The sequence below is a fragment of the Anomaloglossus baeobatrachus genome, chromosome 2 (assembly GCF_048569485.1).
Source record: "Anomaloglossus baeobatrachus isolate aAnoBae1 chromosome 2, aAnoBae1.hap1, whole genome shotgun sequence".
In the NCBI taxonomy this organism is placed as follows: Eukaryota; Metazoa; Chordata; class Amphibia; order Anura; family Aromobatidae; genus Anomaloglossus; species Anomaloglossus baeobatrachus.
Window position 1 is genome coordinate 743,837,343 of NC_134354.1, and position 27,851 is coordinate 743,865,193.

Consider the following 27,851-nt stretch of genomic DNA (forward strand, 5'->3'; position numbering starts at 1 on the left):
TTATTGGTAAATTCACAACCTTTGACGTCAATACCTGTTGGTCCCATGATAAAATGCTGGAAGATATTTAGGAACTTTTTCACAACCTTCTGTACTGCTCTTGGGTTGAATTTCCTGGGGCAACCAGGACCAGGGGACGGTTGTTTGACATCATCACTCCACTTGTAGATGATAATTTAGACAGTGAAATGGATGATGTTTATTCTTTTTCATTCTAATTCCAGACTCACAATCATATCTAACGTTCTTTCTAAAGGCCTCAGAGGGTCCTTCCATCAAATTATGGTAATAGTACATATGATAAGGTGGCTCCTAGATCTTTTCTGAGCTCATACACATGGCAGAGCACTGTGGAGAGAGCCTGTATAGCAGTGGTAAGGATTCGGAACTGTTTTGCTCGGACTCTATTTGTACTGAGATATTCTGTAGATGCAATGGTATGTTGGAGAAATCCCTGCTTACATACAGAGTCCAATGGAGTGTGCCATGAATATGGTTTTGCATTCTGGAGAGATAGTGAGCAATAGGGTGTTAACTGTGGGATAAATGTGGTGAGACAAATGGGAATTGCTCACCTGGTGGGTTTACGTGAAACACAACCACTGAAAAAGCATGGACTCGGCTGCTGCTAACCCTGGGAAATCGATGGTTAGCAATGGATGGTAGGGGTTAACATCCACCTTGCCATGGAAGAAGTCGAAGCAGATCCTAAAAAGGGATTTTATTCAACGCGTTTCGGAGTGGAAACTCCTTCATCAGGATTATCACCATTACATTTTGTCCATCCCAGTGGCCAATCAGCTGGTTGCGCTTTCATCATGGAAACTCTTTGTCATTGACATGACAGTATGTATTGGTGTATATCCTTATCCGAAATGCATTGGATAAAATAACTTTTTAGGATCTGCTCCCATGTCAGTGTGGATGTTAAACCCTATCATCCATTGGTAACCATGAATATTGTTTTTGTCAGATTCTTATCCAACCAGATGGAGAAAAAAAACTGAATGAACTTAGGCTTAAATTCTCACCCTGCAGATTTTGTTGCAGAAACTTCTACATTGGAAAATGAGTTCCACTCATCTGAATGAGGTTGTAACATATGAATTTAACAGTGGCAACAAAATCTCTAGCAAATGCACCAAGTGTGAATATACTTTTATTTTTCCATTTTAAAACTTCAAAATGGAGCAGTGATGTAGACGTGGGCATGAGCCCTTAGGGAGTTCAAGTCATTTGCACATAAATCTAAATGTACTAGATTCTGCCATCCTAACTTTACCATAAACTGTAATAGCATGTCTGGGATTTATTTATTTTTGGTGAGGTGGGAGGGCACTTGCTGCATCCTGCATTGCTTTAGTATTGTGACCAGCTATTAATAAGTATGGCTTTTGTTTTTCTGTAATACTCCTCACTTTTTAACATTACCGTACATGGTCAATATCACAGATATATATATATATATATATATATATATATATATATATATATATATATATATATATATATATATCTACTACCATTGTAATAGTTTTTCCAGGTTGAACTGTACACATGATGTAAAAATGGAATAATTTTTTTTTTAAATGTAATCTCTTTGTTATAGAGGTTTTGTGAATCAAAATATTTGGCACCTGATGAGTTAACTTGCTTTTAAGTCCAAGTGGGTGTTATCAGAGAGTTTTCACTGGGGGCGTGTAGGGTCTTCTCCCTGTATGATGCTGACCAATCATAAGCTGGTAGCAGATCTGAAAGGAAAGAAGGACACGCTACCACCATGGTTTGGAGTGGATTTCTCAGTATGTAAGATGTATAATGTCAGACAGCTTTGATCTGCTGGTCTAACCTCCTGCATGATTAGAAAGCACAGATGATTAACAACCTTCAGATAAGGACCCTGTGGGAGAAGAGGCGGCACAGCTGAGTTTAGCTGTGTTACATTACATACCCTTCTTTCAGCTCTCCTAGCACTGTTAGCTCTGTGGTGCTGCCACTCACCCATACTGCCTGATCGGAGATGAGAGCAACTTGTAATTGCTCTGCAGTGAGAGTAGTGGAGGCTGTCATTACATCCTGCATGGAAGTTGCTAGAACAGAGTTATGACAGCTCTGAACTCATTGCAGTATGATTACAAGTTGATTGAGCTCTTTAGGCATAAGATTACTGACACACTTAGCCATCAGAAGAGCTGATAGAAGGATTGTAATGTGACACAGATAAACTTAGCTGTACTTTCTCTTCGCCCACACTGACTCATGTAGGAGGTTAGACCAGGAGATCAGGGCTGCTTGTCATACCTCTTAGGCATGAGGGGGATGTATGTGGCAAGGACATTATTTTCTACAGGTTTAATATCAAAGGGCATGTACGCTTTAAAGGAGTTGTCTTCATCTTAAATTGGAAAAATTGCATAGTTCTCATGAGCAGAGGGATTTTTAATGTTAACATTTACTACTTACTGCCTAGGTCCCTGTATTGAAGTTGTTTGGATCCCTGGATCTGCCCAGGTTCAGTGTCAATACGCTCCTCTGATGATGCAGAGGAAAGCTGCCTCTGCTTGCAGCATTGGAGAGCACACAGTTGGTGCCAAAGACTCAATTAGGCCATGGGACCATACTGTGAATCCTCAGCACACTGCTCCCTGAAAAGCAGAATGCCAAGAGGCTGGAAAGTGGTGCATTACTGAAGAATGAACTTGGGACAAACTTTATTAAACAACTTCTCCACCTTGAAAAGGCACAAAAAAATCTAATGAACACACAAATCTGATTTTTAGTTTCAACTTCTTTTTTATTCAGTTGAAAATCTGCTGTGTCCCGGTGTCAGTTGATTTTTGATCATCTTGGCTCAAGGCGAAGGTAGCATTATATTGCAGATATTGGTGGTGGTGCTAGCATTGTATGGTTGATCTTCACAAGCATTCGTCATTGTCACGATCAATGGCTGACAGTAGTATTGCTAACATTTTCTTTTGTGTTTTGGAAAAGCAACGAGTTCTGGGTGAAGACAAATGACTTTCTTTGGTTCTTATGACTTATTACAGCTAAGCACCGAATGAAAGCAAGGATGTTATGTACAAGGTGCCATTGACTTATTCATGGAGCCCCTTCAGTGCTGAGAAAACATCCCCATCACTGAAGGGGCTGAAAACATTGACTTTGATATATCGGAGGAGCATCGTACAGTCCTTTTATTCTAGGTAAGACTTGACCAGAAGCCACATCAACATCACGGTGATCAACACGATCATGAAGTTAAGGAAGAGCTCTTGTGTGGATCGTTCCATCTTCAAATACTATCAGACGACTTGTGTACCTCTGAGAAGTCAGGAAATACCGCCAAAGTTCAGTCTGATGAGGAAAAAGAAAGAATAATAGAAAAATTATAGATGACTCATTAATAAAGATGGAGGAATAAATATGCCTGCCCCTGGTCAAGCAGTCACGTCAGTACTCCATGGCCACTGGATGGGAGCCCTGCAAAACCCCTCTTACCTGCATCCTCAGCTGTACGTTTTATTATACGGCCTGACGTAATATAGAGTTTGAATCACTCCACAATGATTGCCATGAGCAACGCCAGCTAAACAAAAGAGAAGCTGGAGATGCCACAAGGTCAACTAATCAAAAGAGGAGCCAGGGATGCCACAAGGTCCACTGATCAGAAAAAGGAGCCAGGTATGCCACAAGGTCAAATGATCAAAATAGGAACTGAGGAAGCCACAAGGTCAACTAATCAATGATGATCCTGTGCAATGCCAGCTAAACAAAAGAGGAACCGGGGATGCCACAAAGTCAACTGATCAAAAGAAGACCCGGGAATGCCAGAAGTCCAGCTAAACAAAAGAGGAGCAGGGGATGCCACAAAGTCAACTGATCAAAACAGGACCCGGGAATGCCACAAGTCCAGCTAAACAAAAGAGGAGCAGGGGATGCCGTCAGGTTAGAGGGGGTTCGCAGGGATTCCTTCTATTGGCCACAGGTTACCGACTTGACTGCTGGACCAGGGTCTTGATAATCAGTTTGCTCATCTCTACTAATTAAAAGGAACCTGCCAGTAGGATAAACCCTCCTAAGTTGTCTATATAGGTCATAGGAAACTGAATAAAATGATACCTTGATATCTGCAATACAATGTTTTATTCCAGAAAAATTCACATTTTTCTTAATATGTAAATGAGCTGTTAAGATCTATAGGACGGACACAGATCTGGGAATCTGATTCCAGAGATTACTTTATATGAAAGGAGGAGTTACCAGTGTGAGACATGTAATGGCTGACCTACATGATCTACATTTCTCACACTCCTTACTCCTGAGCTACATGTGTCACTCTCCTTTTGTTTAAAATAAACTCTGGAGGCAGATTCTTAGGGAGATCATTGTCCAGCCCATAGATCTTAACCGCTCATTTACATATTAAGGTGGCTTAGGAAGGTTTATCCTACTGACAGATTCCCTTTAAGAATAGGGATAAATGACATAACCTTAAAAACAAAGAGCACTATATTATGTAAACTGTTTGGAATATGATGGACGTAATATAGTTCGGCCTTCAATCCAAAAAGTACTGAAGGGTAAAAGAAGGATCATTATTCAAGTACTTTATGGACTGAAGACTAACAGCGCCGACAAGTTCTGGTCTTTTTTTTATTCCTTTAGTGGATTATTGTTAACTATAGAAGTCCTTGTTACATATAACAGAGCCAAAGTCAAACTGTGGTTCCTTGGGATCATCAGAGGGAATTTTGCATCTAGCTCCCAGAAAACAACATGTGCACGCTAATGTGACACCCTGGCCTGGCCAAGTAGTCACAGATAGGCCCCTGCACAACACCTTCCCTCACAGGTAACAGCAGCCGACCTTTAAACCCTAGTCACCCCCCCCCCTCAGGGCTAGATGGACACACCAGGGGGCGGAACCAGGCAGTTGGAAGACGCCCACCTAGGAGTCTAGACAGCCCGGGGCGGGAAAGTAAATGGAGAGAAAGAAAAGTGTTAGAGTTCAAGTTGGAGAGGAGTGTGGGCTGGAGATGTGTCCAGCTCCAGCAGAGGCGAATACCCCAAATTGAATGGTGCCAGGGTAGGAGCCCTGGTGCCTTTTGGCTAGGAGGCAGACGGCAGTCTCCGTCTGCAGGAGCCTGGAAGACGGCTCGGTGGAACCGAGGTGGACCGGGACAGGGTTGTAGTCCGCCACTACCAACCCGGGGAACCGACTCGAAAACCGGAGCACACAGGGAGGTACTCGGACCCTGAAGCCGGGACCAGAAGCGACTGGAACCGGTTAATTAACCGATTGAGGCCAGGACTAGAGGTCCTGTCCCACCCAAAGTCCCTATTAGAAGACAACAGCCCACCTAGGGGGATAAAAGGCCAGCGTCTGCGGGCAAGGGCTCCTAAGGCCACTTCCAGCCGGGAGCGGACTCTTGAAGTTGCAAGCACAGGCAGTCCACCATTTTAAAAAGGTGCAGGAGAAAGACAGAGACCACCAGCCAGGTGGGGGAATCAGAATGCAGCCGGCTGCGGGCACCGACCACCATCACCTTGGTTTACCAGAGACTCGTGTGTTTCCTTAATAGTGAGTACACCAGCACCCTTCGGTCGTCCATCTCCCTGCACCAAACCCCAATGGGTCCCGGGGCCATCATCCCTGCCCACGGAGGGGTTAACAACTTGCTGCATAACATCTCCCCTGGGTGACCTGTAACTGCAGCGGTGGTGTCCAACCTCACCACACACCGTGGGTGGCGTCACAAACTTAATACGGCTCAGCCCGTACATATACGTCCTACATCCACCCTCCCCTTTTCATTCAGAGTGTCCGCGGGACCCCCCCGGGTCCGGAGACCCTCGAGCCACCCACCGGAATGTTCGGATCTGAGCAGCGGCAGGCTGCTGGCATGGGGGCGGCACACTAACTTTTTATGGTGATATGAGATTTAGACAATCCTTACTTTTAAAAGGAACCATAATAATAATAAAAATAATAATAATAATAATAATAATAAGATCTCTTAGTGTCCTGGCAGTGTCATTTTCCTTGCAACACCTCCATAGGGGAAATTAAGAATTACACAGTGCCTGTTTGTATCAATAAGTTGTCCGTGTAATGCAGGATAGGAGAGGTCCTCCAACATGAGGGCAGCGGTTTATAAACAACTCTCTCGTAAGAGTCGGATGCTATCCGAGTGCGGCCCGATTTTTTTTTCATGGACTTATAGACTGGAATTACTTAGTGCCATACGAAATTGTGCATGCTGCAGTTTTTTTTTCCTCGGACTCCTAGGTCTGCCTCATTGAATAATATTGAGCCAAGTATGACCCAATTTTTATGCATAACACTTGGCCCGAGCCCTTATAGGATATTTTGAAAATGATTTCTCTAAACTAGGTTACCCTTTCAGAGATTGTAAAATGTATCACTGCACACATAGGAGATACAATAAGATCTAATTTGTAAATCATCCATTAAGAGACAGACTTTAACGTTGAGTATTTGGTGCCAAAGTCACCTTCAAGTGAGGTTGTCTTGTTGTCTGCTGCTGGACCCTTGGAAGCTTGTTGAATCCACAATCAATTATTTTGTTTTCATGCTTTTTTCTTTAATTATTACATTTTTAATTTTTCTATGGTAACCTATCATGTATCATGTAGTCGTTAGTATGTGTTTGTTTTCCTAAGGATATCAATAAATCACAATCTGCTGAGAATCTGCTCTCATGCCAAGTCTCCCTAATGTAATAGGCTGGCAATTACAAGCCGTTCTGCCACTGTGTGTTACATTGAGGGCCTAATTGACCTACACCTTACTTATTATCCATGGTATGATACTTATGAAAGCTTCCTACTTGTTATTATCATTTGGCAACTAATAAAAGGTGTCAACTTTAGAGTTAGTAAAAGGATTATACTCGTATTAGATTAAACGTTTTTTGTACAAGGATCTTGAAACGAGACTTAAAAGGGGTTGTCCTACAAAAGTATTCCTCACTTTTCCTCACAATAGGTGATGAATGTATGATCTCTGCGGAACCCAACACTGGGACCCATGTGCCATAGTAAGACATGCCTAATTGGAGACTGGACGGAGCAGTAGTAACCACAACTCCATTTAATCTTCTGATTAAATTGATTGGTCGCAGGTCCTGCGTGTCATAACAATGTCATGTGAGCCCCAGGAACGCGGCTTTAGACATCGCTGGAACCACCCTGGCACCGGAGGGGAGTATAGGCTTATTTATTTCAATGGGGCAAATATAGGAAATGAGTAGGGGTTGTCCAAGCAGTGGCCAACCCCTTTAAGATGTGTGTCACAATACTTTTGACCAAAGTCTGTAGCTAGGGAGCCACCTGTGGCTCATGGGCCTGTGATGTGTGGCTCGCAGGCCTCTGATGTATAGGACACAGCTGTCTGCCAGCTTGGTGCTTTTGTACCAGGTCTAGCAATCAACTACTGAGAGCAGGTATCCAGATGGTGATTTCTGTGTTTAGCCTGCAACTGAAAAGAAATTCTGAATGGGGGTACTATGGGAACCCCTATATGAAAGTAATGAGGACTCTGGGTATCACTACTGTGAATGTGGACAGCTGGATGTGGCTCATGACCCTCTTTTCAAGCCGGATGTGGCTTGTGATCCTCTCTCAGAGCTGGATGTAGCTCTCTACCCTCTTTCAGAGCTGGATCTAGCTCATGACCCTCTCTCAGAGCAGGGTGTAGCTTGCGGCACTCTCTCAGCTGAATGTAGCTAGTGACCCTCTCTCAGAACTGGATGTGCCTTTTGACCCTTTCTGAGAGCTGGATATAGCTTGCGACCCTCTTTCAGAGCTGGATGTTGCTCATGACCTTCTCGCAGAAGTGGATGTAGCTTGCAACCCTCTTCCAGAGTTGGCTGTAACTCACAACCCTCTCTCAGATCTGAATTTAGCTCACGACGCTCTCTCAAAGCTGAATGTAACTCGCAATCCTCTCTCAAAGCTGGATGTAGCTCATGACCCTCTCAGAGCTTGATGTAGCTCACGATCCTCTCTCTGAGCTGATTGTAGCTCACAATCCTCTCACAGAGCTGGATGTAGCTCGCGACCCTCTCTCAAAGCTAGATGTAGCTTGCAACCGCCTTTCTGAGCTGGATGCAGCTCGAGACCCTTTCTCAGAGCTGGATGTAGATCGCGACCCTCTCTCAGAGCCAGATGTAGCTTCCGACCCTCTCTCAGAGCTGGATGTAGCTCACGACCCTCTTCCAGAGCTGGATGTACAGTACAGACCAAAGTTTTGGACACACCTTCTCATGCAAACAGTTTTCTTTATTTTCATGACTCTGAAAATTGTAGATTCACATTGAAGGCATCAAAACTATGAATTAACACATGTGGAATGAAATACTTACCAAAAAAGTGTGAATCAACTGAAAATATGTCTTATATTCTAGGTTCTTCATAGTAGCCATTCTCTTGATGAGCTTCAAGAGGTAGTCACCGGAAATGGTTTTCACTTCACAGGTGTGCCCTGTCAGGTTTAATAAGTGGGATTTCTTGCCTTATAAATGGGATTGGGACCATCAGTTGTGTTGTGCAGAAGTCTGGTGGATACACAGCTGATAGTCCTACTGAATAGACTGTTAGCTGCTTTTTTCTTGCTGTAATGCAAATTCTAAGTAAAGAAAAACGAGTGGCCATCATTACTTTAAGAAATGAAGGTCAGTCAGTCCGAAAAATTGGGAAAACTTTGAAAGTGTCCCCAAGTGCAGTGATAAAAACCATCAAACGCTACAAAGAAACTGGCTCACATGAGGCCCGCCCCAGGAAAGGAAGACCAAGGGTCACCTCTGCTGTGGGGGATAAGTTTATCTGAGTCACCAGCCTCAGAAATCGCAGGTTAACAGCAGCTCAGATTAGAGACATGGTCAATGCCACACAGAGTTCTAGCAGCAGACACATCTGTAGAACAACTGTTAAGAGGAGACTTTGTGCAGCAGGCCTTCATGGTAAAATAGCTGCTAGGAAACCACTGCTAAGGACAGGCAACAAGCAGAAGAGACTTGTTTGGGCTAAAGAACACAAGGAATGGACATTGGACCAGTGGAAATCTGTGATTTGGTCTGATGAGTCCAAATTTGAGATCTTTAAATCCAACCACCGTGTCTTTATGTGACGCAGAAAAGGTGAACGGATGGACTCTACATGGCTGGTTCCCACCGTGTAGCATGGAGGAGGAGGTGTGATGGTGTGGAGGTGCTTTTCTGGTGACACTGTTGGGAATTTATTCAAAATTGAAGGCATACTGAACCAGCATGGCTACCACAGCATCTTGCAGCGGCATGCTATTCCATCCGGTTTGCGTTTAGTGGGACCATCATTTATTTTTCAAAAGGACAATGACCCCAAACACACCTCCAGGCTGTGTAAGGGCTATTTGACTAAGAGAGAGAGTGATGGAGTGCTACGCCAGATTACCAGGCCTCCACAGTCACCAGACCTGAACCCAATCGAGATGGTTTGGGGTGAGCTGGACCGCAGAGTGAAGGCAAAAGGGCCAACAAGTGCTAAGCATCTCTGGGAACTCCTTCAAGACTGTTGGAAGACCATTTCCGGTGACTGCCTCTTGAAGCTCATCAAGAGAATGCCAAGAGTGTGCAAAGCAGTAATCAAAGCAAAAGGTGGCTACTTTGAAGAACCTAGAATATAAGACATATTTTCAGTTGTTTCACACTTTTTTTGTTAAGTATTTCATTCCACATGTGTTAATTCATAGTTTTGATACCCTCAATGTGAATCTACAATTTTCAGAGTCATGAAAATAAAGAAAACTCTTTGAAAGAGAATGTGTGTCCAAACATTTGGTCGGTACTGTAGGTCGCAATCCTCTTTCAGAGTTGGATGCAGGTCGCAATCCTCTTTCAGAGTTGGATTTAGCTCGCAAGGTCTGAAAGGTTGGGACCTCTGATACAGTGTATGATCTCAGACTTCATTCTTTTTAAGGGCTTCGGAGTCCCAATTGACTGTCAGTTCCTAATCTGTGGTAGCTGGCATGTTACACATTGTACAATGTATGGAGTTACAACAGCTTATTCTTTGCTGCCCCGGTCACACCTGTTATCTGATATAAATCTCCGCGACCTCCTGCATTAACTGTAAGCTTAAAAGATGATTCCCGATAAGCCTCAGACACAGAGGAGTCGTGGAGTGTGGGAGCCTACAGCGCTCTATATATAAAAGGCAGAAGATATATTACAGAACTCAGATATGCATTTACACCATGTGCTATAAACACAGGCTGTATCCTTAATGCCTTACTGATATCTGCAGCTTTATTTAAAGAAATGTGAAGACGCTACATTTATTATAGATGCAGCTCCCGCAGAATAATAATTTTTTTTTTGCTGAAATAATTTTTGTTTTTAACTTAAGTTAATATATTTGAAGCTACAAATAATTTTGGCAATCCGTTAACTCGTTCTGCAGCCAACAGCAATAGATGGTGCAACATGGAGGCTATAGAAGGCAAACGGTACAACATTTTTTAATTTAACCCAATTGCAAAAATAGTTTTTAGTCCAATATACCGTACACTGTGTGTGCAGAATTATTAGGCACGTTGTATTTTAGAGAATTTTGTTTATTATAGATCAACAACTATGTTCTCAATCAACCCAAAAGACTCATAAATATCAAAGCTTAATATTTTTGGAAATTGGGGTGTTTTTTATTTTAGATTTGGCTTAGGAGGATATCTGTTTGTGCAGGTAACTATTACTGTGCAGAATTATTAGGCAACTTAATAAAAACCAAATATATTCTCATCTCACTTGTTTATATTTACCAGGTAAACCAATATAACCACAAAATTTAGAAATAAACATTTCTGACATGCAAAAACCAAACCCCAAAAAATTAGTGACCAATATAGCCACCTTTTCTTTATGATGACACTCAACAGCCAACCATCCATAGATTCTGTCAGTTGCTTGATCTGTTTACAATCAACATTGCGTGTAGCAGCCACCACAGCCTCCAGACACTGTTCCGAGAGGTGTGCTGTTTTCCCTCCCTGTAGATCTTACATTTTATGAGGGACCAAAGGTTCTCTATGGGGTTCAGATCAGGTGAACAAGGGGCCATGTCATTATTTTTTCATCTTTTAGACCTTTGCACCTGCACACTAACACTGTATGTGCTCTTGGCTCCTGCAGTGTCACTGTGTGCAGTACTGAGGGTTTAATACAAGAAGTGCAAAGTGAGCACTGTCAATCGTGATAAGGAAAAGGGCAGAGGATGGTCATTGAGGGGGCAGAAAAGTGAACTAATCATTTGGTCACCCCCAGGGTGCCCCGGACCCCCAATCAAATTGAATAAAACTATTTTTATGTAAAACAGAATAAGTAAAATCGGTATCACAAGTATGATTATTTATATTTATATTATAGGGGCTGGGTCTTGGTTTCAATTCAGTTTTGTATGTAACAACCCCTCTGTAATAAAACAATTATCAATTCTAAACCTGTTTATCCCTGTCCAGATGTCACAGATCTATGTCTATGTAGCAGAGCTGAGTTTTGCATAACTCCTCGTGATATTACTGTGCTGTGAGTGATGTTACCTGTGACTGCTAGTAAACATACTGTATTATCTAATGTTACCAGGATGTTATAGGATACGGTGCCAAATAGACGAAGCATAAATTGTGCTCTGCTGCATCTGAGCATCTTAGGAATTCTCCACCCGATAGCTCTGGGGTTGTCAGTGCAGAAGTGCTGAGCTCGTCTCTGGCTGTAACGCATCATGATATAGCAATGTCACTTAAGACTTCAGATAAATATACTGTATGGTATGAGATTATATGGAGGCCGCCCCAAAGATAAATGACAGCTTCAGCCCTGTAGGTTTGCCACAATTACTTATGATATCACAATGTTATCTGTGATTTTACGTAGGACTGACGGTAAATCTGCTGCCGTGGGCCCTGTTATCGGGATTGGAACTGTAAAGGTCGGGGTTCATTCCGAACACTGGGACCCGAACTTGGGGTTTTAATGGAGGGTGCTGTTCATATTCTGACCACTCTATTGAGCATCAGGGTGCTCGGGTACGCTCGGTGCTCGGCCCTGTGAGAGCTACTTGAAATCTCTGAATGACTCACTGGGGGTCAAAACATCATTCTCGAGTGCTTTGTCCCCCCCCCCCCCAAATGCTCTGTTTATGGCTGGCTATATGTGTGCGGAGAGCCGAACTGTCCAATCATTGACTTCCATTATACTCGTTATTAGAGTCGAGCCTGTTAGTTCAGGTCCTCATTGTTATATGGGGTTTAGGGTCCAGGAACAAGTTTAGGTCAAGTCCGGATTCCAAAAACAACTTTTAACTAAAGTCCAGGCGAATCTGAACAAGCACAGGTCTGCTCTCTCAATGGAGAACTTGAGCATTTTTCCGGAAGATCTGACAGAAAAATGCTTGAGTTCCCCATTGACATCTATTATACTCAGTACACAAATCGCGCATGTCCGAGTGTCCAACTTCTCGTTATGAGTACCAAGCCCCCGAGCATGGTAGTGTTTGCTCATCACGAGTTATGAGTACTGAACACTTGAGCATGATAGTGCTCCCTCATCACTAGTTACGAGTACTCAGCACTCGAGCATTGTAGTGTTCGCTCATCACTAGTTAAGAGTACAAAGCACCCAAGCATGGTAGTGCTCGCTCATCACTAGTTACGAGTACCGAGCCCCTGAGGATGGTAGAGCCCGTTCATCACTACTTACGAGTACCAAGCACCCGAGCATGGTAGTGGTCACTCATTACTAGTTACGAGTACTGAGATCCCGAGCATAGTAGTGCCCGCTCATCACTAGTTACGAGTCCCTTAAAATAAAAAAAATAAAAAATTATAGTTACCTGTCTCTAGTTCTGCTGTTGCTTCTGGGTCCCGCTCATTATGCTCATGCATATTCACTGTACTGACAGCGGACCCAAAAGTAACAGCAGTGTCATATGAGTATACAAGTTCATGCTGTCTGTGTGCACCCTTTTTGTTTTTTACAGCTTTTGTTTCTCTGCTCATTGCTGGCTGGAGAATGAGTTATCTGAGAATCCAGCAGTGAATTTACAGCATTTTTTTTCTGTCTTTTTCTGAGCTGACTTAACCACATCAATGTTTAGTCAACTTTGATGTGGTCTTTGGTCGTAAAGCAGCAGGAAGGAGTTCAGTAAAAGACAGATAAGAGTTACAAGTCCCATGTCAGGAGACGCTGACCTGACGAATTCTTGGTTAACTCATTCTGCAGCCAGCAATGTGCAGTGAAACAAAGAGCCTATGAAGGCTAAGTATTGCGAAACCCAAATGCAATCAATTGTTTTACCCTAAAATACATGCATTAAAGGAAAACACAATGCAAATAAAGGTGTCTGCATCCTTTTACTACAGCTCAATATAGGGAAGAGAATACATTTTATGCCTGTCAGATTAGTGTTCTAGCAAAAGAGACACTCGGGTATACATTGATGAAGTTTTTGATGCCAAAGCCTGAAATGGATCAGAAATGGAAGACATCTGGTAAGAAAAAATTGAAGTCTTCTACCTTTTATGAGTTTACTTTTAGCTTTGACTTAAAAAAAGCCCCTGCATCTAAGAACCTGAGGGTGTGAACACAGTCTAAAGGAACTTTTATCAATATTTTCATCTGGGACTGCAGGTAAATCTACTATATCATCCAATTTTATCAAGATGTTAATGGAGATGAACCTTAAGTGCTTAACACACAAATTCAGCTCTGTGACTTTCTACCTTAAAAAAATAAAACAATTTGAAATGTTTTCATTCTACATGCCAAGATTATTTGATCTCTGTTGTAGTATACAGATAATTAATTGATTATTTTTTATTCATTTTTTTTAATTAGTAACAATTTTTTTAATTAGCAACTAGTGCAATAGTAACTTGCAAATTTGGTAAGAAATGATTGTGAAATGACTGTAGCTAAAATATAAATGTCTATAACGACACATGTTTCTATAAATGATGTAAACCAACCGCGCAATGATCTCACATCCGGTACATAGGATATGTTCACATGTTGCATTTGTGCTGCATGAAAACCTGCTCTCTTGGCAGTAAAAAAAAAAGCTGCTTATAAAAAGCTGGTTTGGTGCGTGTTTTGGTATGTAATTTGATTTGTTTGAATTAAGTTAGCTTCATTCACCGCAAAACACAGGAAGAAATACAGCAAAAACACAGCAAAAATTAAGCAAAAACAGTAAAAAAAAATGCAGCAAAAATGCAGCAAAAACACACCAAAATGCGGGCAAAAATGTTGCAAAAACGTAACAAAATTGTAGCAAAAACACAGCAAAAAAACACCAAAATGGTGGCAAAAAATGCAGCAAAAATGCAGGAAAAAACACAAAAAATGTAGCAAAAAAATGGAGCAAAAAATGCAGCAAAATCGCAGTAAAAAAACAAAAATATAGCAAAAAATGCAACAAAAACATAGCAAAAACCATCAAAAATGTAGCAAAAATTGAGCAAAAAATGCAGCAAAAAATACCAAAAATGTGGCAAAAGCGTAGCAAAAAACACCAAAAATAGAGCAATAAATACAGCAAAAAATGCTGTAAAACTGCAGCAATAAAAACACCAAAAATGTGGTAAAAAATGAAGCAAAAACATAGCAAAAAAAGGAGCAAAAACATTGCAAAACACAGCAAAAAACACCAAAAATGTAGCAAAAAATGCAGCAAAACCGCAGCAAAAAACATAAAAAATGTGGCAAAAAAAATGTAGCAAAAACAGTCAAAAATTCTGCAAAATCACAGCAAAAAATGTAGCAAAAAACACCAAAAATGCTGCAAAAAATACAGCAAAATCACAGCAAAAACTACAGTAAAAATGCAGCTGTGTTTCTGTACTTTCTCATTGCTTTCAATAGTGAAAAAAGCTGCTTCTTTCACAAATGCACAAAAACGCAGCAGTTTTCTATTTCAGTCATGAAAAAAGATTTCTGAATTAGGTTTTTCTGGTACTGTATAAAGCAACTTTTAATTTTCATTAAGCTCAGGAAACAAACATGCAAAAAACTCAGCAAAAACGCAGCGTGTGAACATAGTCTAATTGCATCAACATGAGATGCCAAGAATGTTGTATCCTATCTTAAATGTAGAAATACAGAACAGCTCAGCCGGACTGAGGCCATTGTCCAGCACATTCCATCCTTTTACATTCCAGTCTCAGAATAGACTGTAAAGTACAATAGTGCCTTCATTTTAAGCCCATGGAAACACAGAGCCCTAATAAAGTGCGATAACAGGAGAGCTGATTACCTGAGCTAATGGCACAGATCCTTTATTCCTGGGGCACTTGGATGTTATCAATCCCTTCTTGGCTTTGACTCTCGTCACCTCCCTGGGCAATGTGATTTGCAAGTGTCTGTGTTGGAACTAAAGTAGCAAGAGGGTGGAGAGCATCAAATGAACTGGCAGAATTTCTGATGAGGTCATGCTTTCTGAATATATATGGCAAGAAGGGCATATATATTTAGACATATTGAGTCTAAGCTATAGGATCAAAATCACTGAATTCATAGATTTCACGGAATCATTTATTTGCCACGATAGCTCCTCTGGTTGGCTATCTGGCAGCTGTTTGGAGATAGTGCCCAACGCCTACAGTCTCTGCGGAGATACACGTTAATGGCTCGTTAAGAGCTTGTCAAGCCCCTTATAAATACGCAGCTATTTCCATCCCTCCCACAAACGTCACCTTTGATACTGTAGATCCTCTATTCTTTGGAGACACAATTAAGAGCCTGGCCTTGAGTTAGTCAATGATTCTTTCACATGACCTCTTAAAATTCTCCTCTTTCCACTTTACACAATTGGCCCGTCACTTCAGAGAAGGTTAGGGCTCATGGCCATGAGGCTTATATATCAACCGATATTACGGCACAATAACATAACCGCTAGGTATTTAGAATGAAGTATTTTAGAAGGGATCAGTGCTCTTTGGTTAAAAGAAAACAGTGATACTCACACATTTGTGATCAAAAGTTTACATACCCCGGCAGATTTTTTGCTTTCTTGGCCTTTGTTCAGAGAATATGTATGATAACACAAAATCTTTTTTCCCACTCATGGTTAGTGGTTTGGTGAAGCCATTTATTGTAAAACTAGTGTGTTTTCTCTTTTTAAATCATAATGACAACCAAAAACATCCAAATGACCCTGATCAAAAGTTCACATACCCCCGTTCTTAATACTGTGTATTGCCCCATCTAACATCAATGACAGCTTGACGTCTTTTGTGGTAGTTGTGGATGAGGCTCTTTATTTGCTCAGATGGTAAAGCTGCCCATTCTTCTTGGCAAAAAGCCTGGTTCCTGTAAATTCCTGGGCTTTCTTGCATGAACTGTGCGCTTGAGTTCTCCCCATAGTGGCTCAATGATATTGAGATCAGGAGACTGAGATGGCCACTCCAGAACCTTCACTTTGTTATGCGGTAGCCAATGACAGGTCAACTTGGTCTTGTGTTTCGGATCGTTGTCCTGTTGGAAAGTCCAAGTACGTCCCATGCGCAGCTTTTAGGCTGATGAGTGCAAATTTACCTCCAATATTTTCTTTGATCAAGTATCCTGTGCCTTTAGTACCACACATATCCCCACATCATCAGCGATCCACCTCCATGCTTTAAAGTAGGAATGGTGTTCCTTTCATCATATTTCTTGTTGACACCTCTCCGAATGTAATGTTCATGGTTGTGGTCAAAAAGTTTAATTTTGGTATCATCACTCCAAATTATCTTGTTCCAGAAGTTTGGGGGCTTGCCTCTGTACTGTTTGCGTATTGTAGGCGAGATACTTTGTGGCATTTGCACAGTAATGGCTTTCTTCTGGTGACTCGACCATGCAGCCCATTTTTTTTTTCAAGTGTCTCCATATTGTGCATCTTGAAAACAGCCATACCGCTAGTTTTCAGTGAGTCCTGTATTTCAGCTCATGTTATTTGTGGGTTTTTCTTTGCAACCCAAACAATTTTTCTGGAAGTTGTGGTTGAAAATTTTTGTTGATCTACCTGATCATGGTTTGGGTTTTACAAAGCCCCTGATTTTCCATTTGTTAATCACAGTTTAAACACTGCTGACTGGCATCATCAATTCCTTGGATATTTTTTTGTATCTCTTTCCTGTTTTATTCAGTTCAACTATCTTTTCCCGTAGATCCGTTGACAATTATTTTGCATTTCCCCCATGACTCACAATCCAGAAACGTCAGTGGCTGGGTGAAAGATGCAAGAGTCTTTCTGGATCCCAGAAACTCACTCAGCTTTTATGCACACACACTGATTACAAGCAAACAGGTCACAGGTGAGGATATTACCTTTATTAGCCATTCAAACCCATTTGTGTCAACTACTGTGCATGTTATCAGGCCAAACTCACCAGGGTATGTGAACTTTTGATCAGGGTCATTTGGATGTTTTTGGTTGTCATTATTTAAAAGAAGAAAACACAGTAGTTTGACAATAAATGGCTTCACCCAACCACTAACTATAAGTGGAAAGAAAGTTTTTGTGTTATCATTCAAAATCTCTGAAAAAAGGTCAAGAAAGCAAAAAATCTGCCGGGGTATGTAAACTTGGAGCACAACTGTAGAAATGTTTTTTTTTTTTTTCAGAAATTACCCCCATTCTGGTCAAGGGTAGAAAAGGATTAGTGAAACAAATCATTTGGTTTGAGGGGACAATGGCAAAGCTGGTGCCTTAGGCTATACTTAAAGAGGGCCGACCACCAGGATTTTCCTATATAAACCTAAAGCCAGTCCTATGCTGGTGCTATCATGCTGATTCTATACATACCTTTAGTTGTGAGATCGGATGTATAGGTTCTGAAATACAGGCAAGTAAAGTTTGTGAAATACATTGTTATTTCATGATAGGTGCAAGGGAATATCTAACATGTGGGTCGGGATTTGCTAGCTATTTCCACTCCTGCATGCCTGTCTGTCCTTTCTCCCCCTTGTCCTTCCTCCTTCTTTCCCCTGTAATAGCAGAGACAAGGGAAGGAAGGACAGGCAGCAGACAGGGGCAGGAATAACTAGCAAAACCCGACCCACCTATTAGATATTCCCTTGCACCTATCATCAAATAACCATGCATTTCACAAACCTGTATTTGCCTATATTTCAGAAACTATACATCAGATCTTACAACTACACTGTGTTCCAAATTGTTATGCAAAAAATATTTTTTCATATTTTCCTAAATTAACTTTATGAATTTCAGTCATTGTTATTTTCCAGTCATCTACTATTCGAGTATAATTGAAATCTTTTTGCTCAAACTACTTATGAAAACAGTATATTTTTAAAAATAATAAACACTCAAAGTGCGCTCAAAATGCATGTTCCAAATTATTATGCACAGCAGAGTTTTCAACCTTTTTATTTTTATTTTGAAAAACAAAATGGTCAATTGTGAAATTATAAGCATTATCAGCTTATCACAAAATGAAATCAGTTTTCAAGTCAAAACTTAATTCTAGGTGATGTTACATTTGCACATAGGACCCCTTGTTTGAAAAAAGCTTCTGAACACTGTCGTCCATTGAATTTGTCAGTTTTTGGATGGTTTGTGCTTCAATTGTTTTGCATGTGGACAGAATACCCTCCCAGAGCTGTTACTTAGATATGGCAGGAAGTGCTGTTTTAGAAACTCCACATAGATTATGGAGTTCATCTTTACCCCTTCAGGGATCCTAAAGGGGCCGACAATCTCTCTCCCCATGATTTCAGCCCAAAACATTACTCCACCTCCTCCTTGTTGGCGCCTTAACCGTGTTTTCATGGGGTGTCCATCAACCAGCCATCCTCCACTCCATCCATCTGGACCATCGAGCGTTGCACGGCACTCATCGGTGAACAAAACAGTTTGGAAGTCAGTCTTCATGTATCGTTAGGCCCACTGGAGCCGTTTCTGCTTGTGTGCAGTGGATAGAGGTGGTCGACAGGATGGCTTATGCACAGATGCAAAGCTCTGAAGGACCCTGCATCTTGTTGTTTGGAGGACGTTGGAGGCACCAGAAGCTTCAAAGACTTGTCTGCTGCTATGACAAGGCATTTTAGCAACTGCTCTTTTAACCTGACGCAATTGGCTGTTGGAAAGAGTCCTCAATTTTTCCTTTCAGCACGCACACGTGTGTGCTGTGAATCAGCTACATACTTCTTGATTGTGTGATGATCACGATGAAGTGTCTTGGCAATGTTGATTGTAGTCTTGCCTTGACCTAAATACTCAACAATTTGTTGCTTCTCAGCAGCCGACACATTCTTTTTCTTCCCCATTTTGGCAAAAGATGTAGGCTGCTTAATAATGTGGAACAGCCTTCTTAAGTAGTCTTGCCTTTATTTGGACACACCTTCCAAACTAATTTGCCCAGGTATCTGCAATTGCTTTCAGTGATATAAAGAGCCCTGACACCATCACCAGCAATGAGTTTAAATGACAAACAAAAAATGTCTAACCTTATCTCTCCTAAACTCTTTTTGCATAATATTTTGGAACACAGTGTAAAGGTATGTATTGGATCAGCATGATAGCACCAGTATAGCACTGGCTTTGGTTTAAATAGGAAACTCCTGGTGGTTGGTCCTCTTTAAAGAGACTCTGTCAGAAGAATTAACCCTCCTAAGTTGTCTAAATGGGTATGTAGGGCATAAGAAGCTGAATAAAATGATACCTTGATATCTGCAATCTGATGTCTTATTCCAGAGAAATCTAAGTTTTTCTTAATATGGAAATGAGCTGTTAAGATAGAGAATCATAGAATGGTAGAGTTGGATGGGACCTCGAGGGCCATCAGGTCCAACACCCTGGGAGTGCAGGCTTTCCTAAATCATTCCAGCTATATGTTTATCCAGTTTCTGCTTGAAGATTTCCATTGAGGAAGAGCTCACCATCTCCCGTGGTCGCCTGTTCCACTCCCTGACTGCCCTCACTGTCAAAGTTTTTTCCTAATGTCTAATTTGAATCTCCTTCCTTTAAGTTTCATCCCATTGCTTCTTGTACGTCCTTGTGGTAATGAGAATAGGGTAGTTCCCTCTGTACTGTGACTTCCTTTCAGATATTTGTAGACTGCTATTAAGTCTCCTCTCAGCCTTCTCTTCTTCAAACTAAACATCCCTAGTTCTTTTAGCCGTTCTTCATATGACATTGTTTGCAGACCTTCTTCCATCTTGGTTGCTCCAATATATCGATGTCTTTCTTGAATTGGGGGCCCAGAACTGTACACAGTATTCCAGGTGGGGTCTGATCAGGGCAAAGTATAGGGGAATAATTACCTCTCTTGATCTAGATTCAATGTTTATTTTGATACATCCCAGAATATTGTTGGCCTTTTTAGCTGCAGCTCCACATTGTTGGCTCATGTTGAATCTGGGATCCACTATTTTGCCCAAATCCCTGGTGCTATCATCCAGTTTTATTCCTCCCATACTATATTTGCTTTTTACATTTCTTTTACCCAGATGTAGCACTTCGCATTTGTCTCTGTTAAAAAACATTTTGTTCTCCTCAGCCCAAAATGTTTTTGGGCAGAACATAGATCTCCCTGAGAATCTGCCTCTGTGACACCGAGAGGTTACTCCCAGGATACAGCGGGTCACGAATGAGGAACGAGACCAGACTAGGTTTAAATGCAATCTTTTTATAACCCGGGAAAGGCAATGGGGATGTAAAGCAAATGTAAACACAAACTGTCAAGGTCAGAATGACGATGATGATGAGACTCAAAGGATCTCTTGATATCCGGCTGCTGCTTCTAATTAAAATGTCATGGGTGCACACGAGAATGAGAAATAACTGCACAGCAAGTCAGTTACATCTATCTCCATGACGGGCTCTTAACCAAGTGTGTTCTTTATTGTTTGAAAGAGACTCTAGACCAAACAGTAAGGGGGTGTAAACAAAAGTTTTAGTCCAATCAAGTATCGTAAGTCAGGGCTTCATGACGTAGAGAGATCTACATATTCTCCGTTGATTGGTCAGTCTAGGATCCAGGAATTTCTCTTTGTCCATCTGTCTTGGGTGTAAACCAGGAAATGGTGGCCATATTCAAGCTATACATATATATCCTAGTATATACTGAGTTTAAGGAAAATACACTGAATATGCAATATACATATATACATGTTAATAAGAAACAAAAGCATTCACAAATATGTGTGTTAGTTCACATCTACTGAACTATATAACTGAGTCTATGAAATGGCTGAATTAAGTATTTTTGGATACTCAATTCTTTATCCTCAACAGTCCCCCCTAAAGACTTACTTCTGCCATTTCTAAAAACTAAGGGTACTGTGTTCCCTTAGGAAGAGAGGTAGAAAGATCTGTTGAAAAACCTGCCTAACTGAACGTTGAAACATGGGCGGAAAGGGGAAAGGGGTTTTCTTCACCAGTTTGAGACCAAGGACTCCTAGGTGAGTCCTCACCCTTTGTAGTTGGACTTTCCCATGTCTCAAGGTTCTCTAAGTCCTCTCTTCTAACTGTTCTGGCAATGCTGGTCTAAAACTGTACAGGGTTTTCTGAAAAGGATAAGTATGAGCAGAACGCTCAGTGCAGCTCTGGTTGATTAACCCTTCTGCAATGCGAGGTGTGGATCCATAGATGTTTCTGTGGTTGGATCAGCTCCTCTAGTGTTGACTCATGGCTCTTTCTCGCTTGTCCTTTAGGATCAATCAGTCTCCTGACTGGAGACCATATGCTAATAGCTCTGATTTAAGATCTGGAATTGGAGAATACACCTGTTTAGCACACTATTCAGTCAATTATATAAAAATATACATGTCTATGCTAAACCAAAAAACATCTTACATAAAAACCTGCTTATTGCAAAAAGAAAACAAAACATATACATTTTATACACGATTTACTAGTTTCCACTTTTCTATAAAATATACACTTTTTGTAAACACATTTTTCTTTACATACCACCTTCATGTGCTTCTCAACAATAATGTCGTTTTCTGCACTGGAATACCTCTGACCAAACCTGGAGAGAAATTTACACAACACGCACAGACTTGCATACAACGTGCTCATGATATACATCTATAATCAGTTTGCAGTCTCTAAGAATGGGTAGAGCAGGTGCAGGGTGTTTCTACGGACTCTTTACAGTTTTTTCTCACTTCATTCTAAGCACTTGTCTCACAAGACTGGGTGAATCTGCCCACCTGGGTACTGAACCCGGTGTCACCAAAGCACACACTGACAATTGTCTTTCACAGATGTTACCTGGGCCATCATTAAGAAGAGCTCTCATGGCAGAGAAAGCTTACCACCCTTTGTCCACAGACCTTCCTCAGTCAGCTGGCTCCCTGCATGTCACACTCCATTCCTTGTTGTATCGCTTGTTCCTGTAGGGATTTAAGAACACAAGGAGTAACAGAAGTCACTGACGTGACCAATGTCACCAAGGCATGGTCGGTATTGGTGAAAGACTCTCAACTCTAGGCCCGTTCACTGCTTCTTGGTCAGCTGCACCTGTGCAAGGATCTCCATCCGAATCCATCAGCTCAGATCTAGACTTTCTTTTCGGCATACCTAATTCATTTGACAACAGGAAAAAATCTACAACCTACATACACCTCTAAAGACTCTTACCCACTCCTGTTCTACCCATCAAGAGAGGCATTAATGCATCACTGTCTCCTGTATCAATAGGATCGGAGGGAGTGGTCGAATTTAGATCTACCTCATGTGGTGTAAACAGCAACATATCCAGTGCAGAATCGACCACCATCTGGTTTCATCTATAAAAACAAAAACTTAAAAATATACATTAGATCATTCTTATAACTTCATCTCTGATCATAATACAGTTAGTGGTCATCTATACCTCACATGACTGAAAATACTAAATAAATAAACAAACAAATAAATAAACAAATAAACATATAAGACAAGACTTTCCTATTTCAGTTAACAGATATACCTCATAGTAATCTAATAAACATAACCTATGGGAAAAAGGTCAGCTTCAAAACCAAGGTCAACTTCAAAACCTATCTAATATGCCTGCTGCGCTCTCCAAGAAACTGGAGAATATAATTAATACCTTATTCCCCCCTTGTTTAATTGTTTATTTACCAATATGGCAAAATTCAGCATTTGTATACTGGTATTCCCTAAAAGAAAAGATAAAATAGCAGGTAATAAATTAGCCACATACTAAAAGGAACAAACACTGAAAATAACGTACATCTCACAACAATATACATTACTGGGGAATTTTAAAACTTTACAATAAACAACACTGTATCCATAAAGAAAAGAAAAACCTTTCATACTAGAAACGACTGAGACATGATGAAATGACAGCTGTGACTAGGCGACTAACTGGCAAAAAAATATATGAATGGTTTAGAAATAATCGTAAAAACAGAAAAGGTGATAGAGTCACAAAATAAAAATATATTGTTCAAATAAATCGCCATTAAACACAAAACAACACAAATTATATCGCACATCCCATAAAATTTAATATTCCCTATTCAGGTATAAACAGCAAACTAAAAATGGGAAATCCTGAACTCTAAGGGTTAAACCAAACTCACGTCACTATTGGAGAGAGACACATTCCATTCTTCTTAAAAGTGAGACAGGAAGAAGGAAAAAAAAACTCAACCTTTGTTATAACAAAGACATAGCAGTGAACACATCCATTAGCAAAATCTACATTGGATACATTATACATTTTTCCTAATTCCTTTTTACAAATGGATTTGATACATTTTGACATCAGTAGGGGTAAGTCGTTTACGATTTTTGTTTTAAATTAACTAACATAATACAAAGATATATATATATTTACCTTCCTCTATTTTATTTTATGATATAATGCTGCAGGACTTTTAAAATACCAATTAATTTTATGTGAACAGATCTATTTCCACATCATTTCTGTAAAAATTTCACTTACTTATCTTTGACTTGCATTTATGGGATAACTGAGTAAACAAATATACAATTTATACTTATTCAAATATGTTAGTCATTTATACCACAGAACACCTCCCACCGGGGATGGGTGGAGAGCTTTGAACAAAGAGCCATTTCGAGGGGTGTGGCTTATGAGGTGTACTGCCATCAGTGGGTGTAGCAAGACGGCTGCCACAGGAAGTTCCAGGCACCTGACTTCCGGGTGCAGCATCCATGTTGTGACTCCCTGGGTGTACTGGGAGTGGCTGGAACTACGTAGTAAACCAGGGATACTTTTGGTGCCTGTAAATGTGCATTTCAGCATACAAAGGAGAGATATGATTAGCACCAGATATAATGACTTCTAGAGAAGAACAATAAGGCACCGCTAGAGAAAAATATTTAGTGATTCTACAAACAGCAACAGACAGTGAATGAGGTCTTTGTTCTTCATTATAAACTCACTACAGATTAATCTGAACTTCAATACATGGGTTGCAGCCTGCCATCTAGTGGTAGTCCAACGATATTACACAACTTTTTGCAATCTTTTATATTTTTTCCGTTTTTTGTAACTAGGGCGACAGCGTTCTCAGCTCCTACTAAAAAACAATCTCTTCTTGAACAGAGTATACAGTGCTCTAGCTGGATTGGCCACATCCAACTGAACCCTCTTCCCGCTTCCCTACTATGCAATAAGGACATACTGCGACGTCCAACGTACGAATACAATACCGTTCCTCGTACGTTCCTATTTTTCCGGCGTCTCACATAGCAGTGCATGAGTTAATACTCAGGGGAATACGCTGGTTCAAAACACTTTTCTCCACCACCGGAATCCCTCCCCCTCTTTCCCGTGTAAGCGGACGCACTTTTTCAGCGTCCAACACGTGGATACTAATACCGTTCTCCACGTGTTCCTATTTCCGGCTATTAACACAAGAATCGATGTATTTTATATATATATATAAAACACTGGGGGACACGCCAATTCCCTTATCTCTCTGTTCCAAAAACAAACCAACGATTACAAAATGCTGAAAAACGCATAAACTAGTTAATTTCTCTCAAATCCAAACTAAAATAACACTTGTCTTTCTTTCAAATCATGACAACTTGCTGTAATACAAAGGCTGCAGCAACCTCCACTGACCCCTCCTCTCTCCAAAGAGCTGCGCTGTTGTAACACCCAGCGTCTGCCTCTTCACCCTCCACCCCCCTTGCTTCTTAACTAAAAGACAGCAGAGACTGAGCTGTGTAACTTGATCTCCGCTCTGCCTCAAGCAGCTGGTGGACATATAGCCCCCACCTTTTTGCTTCCTCTGAATGTAAGAATGTAAAGATGTAGCTGCTTCAGTGGGCTTCTGCTCCCCCCCTCTCGCATTCTTTGTTCTCAATAGAAAGACTGTCATGGATATCCCTGGGCTTAACCAGACCCCCCTTCTCCCTTTGTTCACAGCGAAGAAGAAAAAACTACAGGCAATTAACTCTCCGAGAACCAAACAGAGAAATCACAAGCTTGATTAACCATACACTTATATACAAATAAACAGCTACTCAAGAAAACACCCCATTTCTAATTACAGACAGCCGGATACTTTACAACCTACCCCTAGCCCCTATGGGAGCTGGGTCCTTCTAGCCCACCGGCGAGTGACAGTCACACCGTTAGGTCTCCGGTGCACTACCATTCTCCGGACTAGTGACCACCCACTTTCGCCAGGTGTCTCGATCCACAGGTAAAACAGCACACACAATGTATATGATGTTCTTACCGTGAAACGGAGGGTGATCAAGTCCTCGATATCGAGCAACACCTGGATACTTGTGGAGTAGCCCCAGACGTCCGGAAAGTGGAAGCTCTGACTCACTCTTCTCGGTTGCCCCACACTTGGTGCGCCAACTGTCAAGGTCAGAATGACGATGATGATGAGACTCAAAGGATCTCTTGATATCCGGCTGCTGCTTCTAATTAAAATGTCATGGGTGCACACGAGAATGAGAAATAACTGCACAGCAAGTCAGTTACATCTATCTCCATGACGGGCTCTTAACCAAGTGTGTTCTTTATTGTTTGAAAGAGACTCTAGACCAAACAGTAAGGGGGTGTAAACAAAAGTTTTAGTCCAATCAAGTATCGTAAGTCAGGGCTTCATGACGTAGAGAGATCTACATATTCTCCGTTGATTGGTCAGTCTAGGATCCAGGAATTTCTCTTTGTCCATCTGTCTTGGGTGTAAACCAGGAAATGGTGGCCATATTCAAGCTATACATATATATCCTAGTATATACTGAGTTTAAGGAAAATACACTGAATATGCAATATACATATATACATGTTAATAAGAAACAAAAGCATTCACAAATATGTGTGTTAGTTCACATCTACTGAACTATATAACTGAGTCTATGAAATGGCTGAATTAAGTATTTTTGGATACTCAATTCTTTATCCTCAACAAAACAAACTGGGCTAAGGACTGACTCCAATAGGACAGGAACCAACAGGAACAGTTTACCTAGCCAGGAATGTCTGGAAACACTACAAGGTGTAAATCACTGGGTGTATGATGGAGTTATCCTTGGACCAGCACACCAATTACCAATCTTAGCAGACACTCTAATTCCTCGACCTTCCCCCACATATATAAGTGTGCCGCCCCCGTGCCAGCAGCTGGCGCTGCTCGGATCCGGGCCTTCAGGAGTGGTGGCTCGAGGGTCTCCGGAACCCGGGGGTCTCACGGACATGCCGAATAAAGAGGGGGGATACGTAGATGTACGGGCTAGGCTGTATTAGGTTCGTGACGCCACCCAAGGTGTGTGGTGAGATGGGACACCACCGCTGCAGTTATGGGGCACCCGGGAAAGATGTTGCGGCAGCCAGTTGTTAACCCCTCCGTGGGTAGGGATGGTGGCCCCGGGACCCGGTGTCTCAGGGCAGGGTATAGTGACCGCAGGGAGTGCTGGTGTACTCACTGTTAATAAACCACACGAGTCTCTGGGAAACCAAGGTGATGGTGGCCGGTGCCGTGGCCGGTTGCATGCGGGTCCCCCACTCGGTTGGTGATCTCTATCCTTTTTCCTGCACTGCTTTGTGTAAGGTGGACTTCCTAGTGTGAAACTCAGGAGTCCGCTCCCGGGTGGATGTGGCCTAAGGAGCCGTGCCCGCAGACGCTGGCCCGTGGGATCTATGGGCCCTGGCGATGACCTCTTATCCCTATCGGTGGGCTGTTGTCTTCTATGAGGGACTTTGGGTGGGACAGGACCTCTAGTCCTGGCCTCAATCGGAGAATTAACCAGTCCGCTTGTTTCCGGTTTCTGGCTTCAGGGTCCGAGTACCCCCCTTAGTGCTACGGTTTCCGGGTCGGTTCCTCGTGTCTGTATCGGCGGGCTACAACCGTGTCCCGATCCACCTCGGTTCTGCTGAGCCGTCTTCCCGTTTCCATCTGTCCAACCCATAGATCTTAACAGCTCATTTACATATTAAAAAAACATTGATTTCTCTGGAATAAGATATCAGATTGCAAATATCAAGGTATCATTTTATTCAACTTCTTATAACCTACATGCTCAAATAGAGCACTTGAGGTCGGTTTCAGACGTTCGTGTATCAGGTACGTGTGACATCTGTTTTTAACACGGATGCCACACGTACCCATGTTATTCTATGGTGTTACCCACACGTCCGTGTTTTCATGCGGGCCGTTTTACCCCACATGGCCCCTCACGCATACACAGAGACATGTCCATTTTTTCAGTGTAACACGTACTGGAGAAAACACGTGTCTGTGAAATAAAACGATTTTATATATTCACAAGTATCGAGAGCTGTTTTCTTCAGCTCTGCTGTCTCCTGCTTCTGACCCCCGCTAATTATGCTCATTGTATAT

The 27,851-nt window shown here is 41.6% G+C and overlaps 1 protein-coding gene across 1 annotated transcript; it reads right to left on the reverse strand.

Moving 5' to 3' along the window:
- Window positions 1-2,773: 2,773 nt before the first annotated feature.
- On the reverse strand, window positions 2,774-15,417 carry LOC142290670 (sarcolipin-like). The gene is made up of 2 exons (XM_075334656.1): window positions 15,310-15,417; window positions 2,774-3,354 (listed from the first exon to the last, which is right to left on the reverse strand). Exon 2 carries the CDS (start codon window positions 3,288-3,290, stop codon window positions 3,195-3,197), a length of 96 nt encoding a protein of 31 aa, XP_075190771.1. The 5' UTR covers window positions 3,291-3,354; window positions 15,310-15,417; the 3' UTR covers window positions 2,774-3,194.
- Window positions 15,418-27,851: the final 12,434 nt, after the last annotated feature.

Bases quoted from the DNA above. Each gene is read 5' to 3' on its own strand.
- LOC142290670 (XM_075334656.1), bottom strand. From the start codon at position 3,290: ATGGAACGATCCACACAAGAGCTCTTCCTTAACTTCATGATCGTGTTG.